The sequence below is a fragment of the Brachycentrus maculatus genome, unplaced genomic scaffold (assembly GCF_059751285.1).
Source record: "Brachycentrus maculatus isolate JH-2025_06_01 unplaced genomic scaffold, ASM5975128v1 h1tg000124l, whole genome shotgun sequence".
Taxonomy (NCBI): Eukaryota; Metazoa; Arthropoda; class Insecta; order Trichoptera; family Brachycentridae; genus Brachycentrus; species Brachycentrus maculatus.
The window spans coordinates 1,215,458-1,225,374 of record NW_028280877.1 but is presented as its reverse complement, the minus strand read 5'-3'; the positions used below and the strand labels follow the sequence as shown (position 1 = coordinate 1,225,374).

The 9,917-nt window shown below is 29.5% G+C and overlaps 1 protein-coding gene across 1 annotated transcript; it reads left to right on the top strand.

Moving 5' to 3' along the window:
• The first annotated feature begins 218 nt into the window (after positions 1-218).
• LOC148309442 (gustatory receptor 5a for trehalose-like) lies at positions 219-7,946 on the top strand. Its single transcript, XM_088260081.1, has 12 exons — positions 219-481; positions 706-767; positions 1,057-1,219; positions 2,782-2,900; positions 2,991-3,185; positions 3,679-3,827; positions 4,463-4,585; positions 5,241-5,395; positions 5,482-5,535; positions 6,082-6,247; positions 7,283-7,372; positions 7,461-7,946. Exons 1-12 carry the CDS (start codon positions 387-389, stop codon positions 7,545-7,547), a joined length of 1,458 nt encoding a protein of 485 aa, XP_088116207.1. The 5' UTR covers positions 219-386; the 3' UTR covers positions 7,548-7,946.
• The last annotated feature ends 1,971 nt before the right edge of the window (positions 7,947-9,917 follow it).

The window sequence follows — 9,917 nt, the reverse complement described above, 5'->3', positions numbered from 1 at the left end:
AACTGATGGAATAGTTCTCAGACTATTGCGTATTGATGACCATAGTAAAATGATTAAAGGTTGAAGTTTTATAAATATTCTTTGAATTATATATCTTACTGAAGATGATCTTAAAAACAAACCACTGTCTTATTTTGCGCGTTAAAGGGTTGAATTTATAAGTAAGTATCAAGACTAGGTGAATCTAAATTGTGTCTTCTGTGTAGTTTCAGTAATGTGTAGAAATTATTTCTTCAGCTAGGATTACAGTTTCAAATTATTACCTATCATCTCTTTATCGCAAAGTTTCAGCTATCGATACAGCAAATATCAAAGCGAAAAATATTTACATTCTTATAATAACGAAAATATTTACTGAAATATAAAAAAAATCCCTGGTGAAAAACATGAGATTTTGGATGAAGAAAAAATCAAGACTATCACAAAATAAGTTAATTCTCAAATGGGGAAAACAAATTCCTAGCCAACATGTCTTACGAAGGTAAATTATTGCACATTTTTATACTTATAAGGTTTTCTTTCTTCATGTTTTTATACAGTACATTGGTTCGAGGTATGAACAATGGTATGAAAATTATATCTTCCCACCACCAATTAATATATTTTAATCAAATAAAAAACAAATTAGGAACATGACACTAACCAAATGGATATTAAATTGAAATATTTAAAAGTTTTTCTTTCAAGTGTTTTTTTTTTTCATAGATCAAATGTTGAGCTGGACATCGAATTTAATGAATCTGATATGTACGCGATGAACAAAAAAGGTAAATTTTATTTCATTTATTGATTCGACAGTCAGGTTGTGATAATACCCATCCATTTTAAGTTTAAGTTTTACTTGGTAAATAGCACTATTTCTTAAAATCTATTGTGACACGTATTTTGATGCATCCCAGATTATTTTCTAACTGAAAATGATGCGGAACCCATCAAAACACGTGCACAAGAGATTTTTAGAAATGGTGGTATTTATCAAATATAATTTATAATAATTTTACTTACATACATAGTTTTAAAAGAGACATTACTTTTTTTTAACCGATCTCTTTCCAGACATTTTCATTACAAACAGGAGTAAGTCTCTGGATGCCATAGTTTCTGAAAGGTTCCTTGTCGATTCATTCCACTACGCCATTGGCCCTTTTTTAGCTATCGGACAGTGCGTTGGACTTCTGCCTATTTCAGGAGTGCTAAAACCAGATCCACGTAACTTAAGGTAAAAGGATATTAACATATGTAATTTAAAAAAAAAAATAAAAAAAAAAATTTATTTATTGACTTGGCGTTTAATTTGTAGAACTCCATTTTAATTTATGTATTAATTTAAATCAAACACAGATTTTTTGAGTCTACTTAGTTGTATTTTATTAACAAAAAACACATAAAAAATTTTATTGTGACAATTGTTTCGCCTTGTTAGGGCATTATCAAACGAATGTGAAGATCAAATGGACTACGGTCCTTATGTAGCTATACAATTCTAAGTGACAGTTATAACATGTGCAGCAATAATTTATGGGAGACAACAGTCGCTAATGGGGGATGTAGGTATGTACTCTTATATCTGTTTTCTGGGAAAGGAAGAATTTATTGACATGGCTATATTTTAGAGATTTTAATACAATTGTTGGTAATATTATTTTTAAGGATTTTTTATATGTAGATGTAATTATTAGATTATCAATAACGCATCATTTTTTTAATGTGTTTTTTGTTAATAAAATACAACTTAGTAGACTCAAAAAATCTGTGTTTGATTTAAATTAATACATAAATATGTAATTTAAAACTAATGTTATAGATACATAAAATATTTCAATATCAAACAATAAACAAAAGATGTGTTATTAATTCTTTTGTTTTTTTTTTTCAAGTCTACTTTCATTCTTATTTTGCTAACTAATCGCTTCACTTTCATATATTAGGGTTGGTTCCAGTACTGTGCACAGCTAGTTGAGTTCCATTAGTAGACTTGTGTTTGTTATTCATTCTGTTACCAGCATTAATCTCTCCATTACATGCCTTTATCAATCTTTCCATCAGTAAAAAACATAATTCTTCAATATTTAAAATCAAAATCTGTTAAATTTTCCATTTATCACTATTCCAATAGTTTGGAGACACCTAGTCTTAAATACTACGCATCAAAGCTTGCACAAGCTTTTAAATTCTTCAGTTGAAAAAAAAAAGATAATACATGTATTTAGATTCTTGATATGAATGTTTGTGAAAATTATTACTTGTACAATGTTTGCGTTTCAACTTTTAATTTTTTAAAGAAAAATTACATAGAAAGGTATGATGAATACCATACTTTCATACTTTGAGGGATGTATTTAATGAAACAGTTCAACATTATAATATTTTGATATAAAAATATGTTATTTTATGTATTAATTGTTAAATCAAACTAAGATTTTTTTTAGTCTGCAAATTTGTATTTTATTTTATTTTTTGACATCTCTTCAAAGATGAAGAATATGGAAGTCTAAGCATTTACGAGGCTGACGACCGTCATAGGCTGGTTAACGTGATCACTTTTAATACGTGTAACAATCACCAATTCTACCCATTTTATTATATTTTTTTGTTAAAAAACACATAAAAATTTATATTGTGACATTTTCAAACGAATGTCTCGCTAACTCTCGAATGTCTCGCCTAATTATGGCATTTTCAAACGACGTGTTTGATTTGACAATTAAAATGGAATTCTACAAATCAAATGCCAAGTCAATAAATAAAGTTGTGTTATTAATTCTTTTATTTCTTTTCAAGGTTCTCATGGACAAGTTGGCGCGTAATGTACTCAATATGCATGGCAATAGTCGCTTTTTTATTTGTATCTCTTTGGTTATTTCGTATTTTTAAAATAGGAATCAGTCTTCCAATTTTTGGTGAGTATGTCACATAATTTTTATAAGATGCCAAAAGATCGGTCGATTTTCGGATGTGAAATTGATTAATTGTATCAATTTTGATTCAAGGAACCTTCATTTTCTATATCCAGGTTCTGTTTGGTTTGTGTTTATTCCTGATTCTGGCCCAGGAATGGAAAGGCGTTATTGAAACCATATCGTCCTCAGAAACTGCTTCTGTAATTGGCTCAAAAGCTTTGAATCCTGGATCCCTCCGCAGAAGATTTTTCATCACCAGCACTGGTCTACTATGTCTTGCCATTGGTAAGTTGTAGAATACAATAACAAACTTTATATTTATGTATAATTTTAAATTAAACACAGATTTTTTGAGTCTACTAAGTTAATAATCATAATAAATTTGGATAACTTATAAAGCGCCATTTTCGTAAAATAATACCTCAAGGGCGCTTCACTGTGAATGAATTGGGGAAAATATTATGGAGGAAATGATTTAGCAAACACATGTGTTTTTAGTCTTTTTTCTAAAGATCATCTCACTCTCACTATTTCCAACCATTCAAGACCAAGATTTCTAAATTGGTTCAAATATATTGAACTTCCGAGAATTTGAGTAGTGTGGTAATGGGTAAAATTGGTGAATGTTACACGTGTGTAAAGTGATCACTTAAACCAGCCTATGACGGTCGTCAGCCCCGTTAATGCCCAGACTTCCATATTCTTCATCATCTTTGATGAGATGTCAAAAAATAATAATTAAATGTTTGTATAAATCAGCCAATTGTTTGCGTTGTAGTGGAACACTCACTAAGCATTGCGAGTCTAGTTGTCACAGGACATGTTTGTTCACCGGAACTACCTCTCTTGGAAGGATACTACACTCGGACATTTCCGGAATTCTTTGATATCATTGAATTTTCACCTTGGATTGGACACATATTACAGGTAAGATTTGATGTTGCTATACTTTAATCTATAATATGTCCACCTCCGTAGTGTAATGGTCAGCACGCTCGGCTACCATTCTGGAGACCTTGGGTTCGATTCAAAGGGGAGGATCAAATAAATAAAAGTGATTATTTCAATCTAATATTTATTCAATATTATTACCCTGGACTGGTACCTGGAGCGGAGGGCTGATCACTTTTACGTGTGTTAACGATCAAGATAACACTGCGTTTATATGATGCAGTGCCCTATATACCATCGGGGTGCGGATAAGGGTTTGAAGATACAATAAACAAAGGTCATGCTGGATAGATTTCTTAATCAAGGTAGGCACTTGTTGTGTTCCTATACGTACGAGTGTACTCGTAATTAGGGTACGGATGGATTTTCTGCCTACATGGAGAACATCCCTATGGTGGTACATATATGTTTCGTGTGAAAAAAAATAATTTCAGGACTCTATTGTTAAAAATATTTAGTATGCTTAGAACAGAAACCTTTGTTTTATAAATGTGATTTTTTTATAAAGCACTTGGGATTATGTACCGTACTGTACAATATTGTGTGAATTGAACTGTGCTTATTACTCATCAGGTAAAAGACTAACTTAAAACTTATCTTCATTTCGTTAGATTTGGAATACTCAAATGGCTTTCATATGGAATTTCGAAGATGTTTTTATAATTCTTGTAAGTGTCGGAATAACTGATCGATTCGAGAAGCTGAATGATTTTTTGATTTCCTCCGAAAACAAGGTATTTGTTTTGTATATTAACATTGTTAACTTTGTGGTATGGTAATATAACACTCACCTCATCATTCTTCGTTCACTTTGTGTAATGTCACTTAAAAACATTTGAGGTCATGAAGTAGTGTTTTAATGATTAAAGAAAATTTCAAAATTTCAAGTGTTTAATTTTAATAAAATAAGATTAAAGAAAACACTTGTTTTGTACCATTTGAGTTTTATTAAAGACTACATGTTTCAGAAGTTAAACTTCCATCATTCAGGTCTGTATAATAACTAAAATATAAAATTGTTCTATAAATAAGGGGAGGGGAAAGTTAGGGGAAGGGGGTTAGCCCGTTGACTAACCCCCTTCCCCTAACTTTCCCCTCTCCTAATTAATAGAACAATTTTATATTTTATATTTAAATTATTATACAGACCTGAATGATGGAAGTTTATCTTCTGAAACATGTAGTCTTTAATAAAACTCAAGTGGTATAAAACAAATGTTTTCTTTAATCACTGTAACATGTCTTACCACAAAGTTAATGCCGAAACAACAAGTAGTGTTTTTAAGTGGTATTACACAAAGTGAACAATGAATGATAAGAATAGTGCTATTGTTTTATTGTTTACACTCTCTCATTATTTCATGCTTAAAGATGTTATAATTATTCCAGTACTCGTCAGAAAAATTTTGGCGGTCTGCCCGAGAAGAGTATCATACACTTTCACGAGTCGTTAAAAAAGTGGATTCGGCTATCAACAAAATTATTCCTCTAACCTTTTCTGGTAATTTGTACATAATCTGTCAACAATTGTTCTTCAGTCTCAGGTGAAATATTATTTTTTCAATATCACAAAGATATTTATTTTTCTGATTAAAATTTGCATAACGTTGTTTTTATTTTCAATTCACAGACAAACAACAGATGATTCTGATGTTGTTAATACTTGTAAGCTTTCGAAAGATAAGTAAGTACCCATATTTTATTTATAATGTACAAACCTTTTTTTCTTCATAAACTGATTGAAAAAATTGTAATATTTTATATTATCAAGATAATTAAATGTTTTAATTAAAACGAATCATATTTTAATACGAAGGGATTGTGGAAGTCAGGCGTTGATTGGCTTACGATCTGGCATCGACTGGATTCAATAATTTCTATATCCACTGTGTAACGTTTCCATCATTACACATCTATATTATCTTAATTCTTGGAAGATGTATATATGGAGAACAGCCGCTTTTCTAACTCCACTTTGGAGAATTTAGTACATGAAGGTTGTACATATATTTGTAGATTTTTATTACTCTCCATTCCCGTTTTCTCTTAACCAGAGTTATTTTATTGTGATTCACAGAATATTTTTTTTGATTGGTGTCACTTACACAATTTGAACCTAACTCAAAATAAGAGCTCTTCATAGAATTAATAGCTGCATTTGGTAAAAAACTTCAATTGTAATAAGTTAAAACATACGTTTATGCAAAATCGTTTTTTTTTCTTTTGCTAGGTTAGTGTGGCCCGTTTTCATTGACATCGCCTATTTGGTGTTTTCTTTTGGTTTGCTCGTAATTCGATTCCTGTATGTTTCACTATCCGCATCACGTCTCTACAGTGTTTCAATAAAACCTCAATATCTTCTGCATTCCTTGCCATCAAAACATTACTGTGTTGAGGTAAGCACATGATTATTATTATCCAGCCTCTTGTATAGAATATATGTACATTGGCCGGACTTGTTGCTAACAAAAACTTAAAATTGACCAAAACAGACTAGGTATACTAGTCAAAGTCTTTTATATTTTATATTTATATGTTTCAAATTAATTGGCATATGGGGCTTGTACGTAAGTAAAACAAAAAAAAAACACAAAATGATTGAACGATACCATAATTGTATATTTTTGAAACTTCAAACTGATGAAAACTAGGAAGGTAAGTGGAGATGGATCAATTAAGGATTTGAGGAGAAAAAGGTAGAGTAACAAAGAAAGTCCGCCTCCGTAGTGTAATGGTCAGCACGCTCGACTACCATTCTGGAGGACCCGGGTTCGATTCCTAGGGGGGGTAAAATAAATATGAGTGATTTTTTCACTGCAATATTTATTCAATATTACCCTGGACTGGTACCTGAAGCGGAGGGTTGATCACCTTTCCTTCATGTGTAAACGATCAAGATAACACTGCGTTTATATGACGCAGTGCCCTATGCACCATTGGGGTGCAGATAAGGGTTTTATTAATTATTAACAAAGAAAACGATGGATAGCCAAGGTTTTGAAGAAAGATAGCATGTCCTTTTTCATGCTTTACTTGAAAGTCACCAGATATTATAATGCATTTTTAGTCTGGCTGCTTGGACAAAAAAGGAATTACTGATTAATTTTGTCTTATGTCAAGGATATTATTATTGAAAATACTTCCAAATTGGTTTTTATTTCTCAAATCCTTAGGAATATTTTGAATAACACAGACTTCGTATAAACCAACATTCAATCATTATTTATTGGAGACTGAGAGGAATATTATGTTAGATATTAAACTCAAAACGTCCTCGAGGTAGTATTTTATGAAAATGGCGCTATATAAATTATCCTAATTTATTTTGATTATTATTAAAATAAAAGTAACTATTTGCATTAAATCAGCTAGTTTTGTGTATAGTTAACCGTACACCATGAGCTATTTTCATTTTTTTGCTATTGTTTTAGGTGCAAAGATTTCTAGACCAAGTGACCACAGACAAAATAGCTTTTACAGGATTAAACATTTTTTCCATAACTAAAAGCCTGATTCTAAAGGTAATAAATGCATTATGGAACTTTTCAACGAAGAAATATGAGTATTAAATCAATCTTTTTTTTTTTACAAATGTCTTATTTTTTTTAGATTGCAGGTACCGTAGTGACCTATGAACTTGTGTTATTGCAGTTCAATGTCCCAACAGTAACGCGCCTGAATGACATAACCAGTTAAAATAATTACTAATTACACCATATTTTGACTAATAAATATTTCACTATATTGCCATCTGGTGTCCACCAGTTGTAGAATGGGATTTTATCCTATATACACTAGATAAGTCTTGCAATGATCCTTACTATTAAATCATGCATTCTGTACAGTACATATTAGTTGGGTAGATGATTGTTTCGTATTGTAGTATTTTTGCCAAGACTTCATTGGTACTTCAACATATATAGATAAAGAAGTGTATGGAGATGTAAATCTTAAAATCTATGTAAAATTATATTCGGTAAATAGCCACCTGTCGCATTGATGCACGCTTCGTCCCATTTTTGGTTAGATTCTATAACGTGATACGGTGTTTCCATGTAATATTTATATTTATAAAGAAAGTCATAAAACAAAAAATGCATTTCTGTTTACTTTTTTAAGGTCTATCGCCCCACAATAAATAAAACGCGTCTGAACATTGAAAAAAATCGCATTGCACTGATATCCGATAAGAAATACGAAAATTGCTGTACTTTTGACGGATGGACCCATCACGCCGCTTCCCCGCAGGTGTAGGCAGAGAGAATAGAGCGCCACATCACTGTGTCCTTGCAAACATTCTTCGCCTCTTCTACGTTCATGCATCTTCTCATACATACCCGCCGATTGTTACGACTCCTAACCTGACTATTTGGCGTACCTGCTGTACTTTTGATCATTCTAAACTGTAGCTCATCATATTTAAATACATGTAATAATCCATTTTCAAGAATTTTTGTAAACGGTTCTTTCACGAATATTAATATTAATAAATTATTATATTTTCATATGTCTTTTGGTTTTTGGTAAATGCTCAATTACCAAATACTACGTTGTCAATCAAACACAGTATTCTCCATTATCATTTCCTTAGAAATGTCCACTTAACTTAAATTGTCTTATAGGTCTGTGCAATTTGTATTTATCATAATATACATTTTTTTTTAATACGTATTTTTATTAGTCCACTTTTTCTTCAACCACAAAATTGTAAGCAGTAAGTAAATCAAACAACTCAGTATTCATTGTAGTACCATTGTTGAAACAGCTGTTTAAACTAATATTAAAATCAAAGCATGTTCGTGAAATATTTGAGTATTTTTTAAGGTCGATGACGGTTAAAATATAATTATGATGTATTTTTGTAGTAGATACTTACTATTTTATGTGTATTTAAATAATGTACGACTACATGTACATTTTTGAGCACTGACATAATGAATTTTTTACTACTTTTTATTATTATTTTTTGCATTTTTTTCTAAATTTTTGCAAAAAAAATACATGTGAAATGTAATAATCGCCATAAATACAAATAAAATAAAGAACAAGTGTTTCTTATTATTATCTGAAGGAAATTGTTGGCATTTGAATTGTGATTCTTTAACGATATTTATAGTAATATTTTTACCCTGAAAATTCTTAAGCGAAACCCAACACCAATTTCTTAGAAAAAAATTTAATGAATTTAATGTTAATATCAATTTAAATCAAAGACTTTAAATTGTGATAATCTAGAGAACAACTATAGTATGTATACTAGATGGACTAATTGATTTTCATTTACTTTATCTGATCGAAAAATAATTGAGACTTTAGATTCCTATGTAAAGTTCTTAGTTAAGTTAAACACCAATTTGCAAGAAAAACTTAATTAAAAGGAAATCCGAAATTCAATCAAAGACTATAAATTGTTAAAATCTAGTGAACAGCTATAGTCAATAAACTGTATGGATCAATTGAATTTAATAAACGAATGAGATTGAATAATAATTGCGAATTTAACTAGGAAATATCCAAAATAAAAATTTTAGTTGAGTTCATAATATGAAGTAAGAGTACCATTATGAAAAACGAAAAATATCTACAAAATTAAGATATTCTAAGACAAACAAGGAAATCGGTAAATAAGGAAATGCGTTTAACGAATCAAACATTTTTAATGGTCCCTTCATATAAAATTATTAGTTTTTGAAATTTTAAATCTTTTTACTGTGAATAACTTCCTCTATATGCTCAAACTCATTATTAGTTTCATTTAATATAAATATATATATATATATATATATATATATATATGTATATATATATATATATATATATATATATATATGTATATATATATATATATATATATATATATATATATATATATATATATACATATATATATATATATATATATATATATATATATATATATATATATATATATATATATATATATATATATATATATATATATATATATATATATATATATATATATATATATATATATATATATATATATATATATTTATATATATATTTGTATATACACATAAAATAACAGGTCGTTTTATTTTA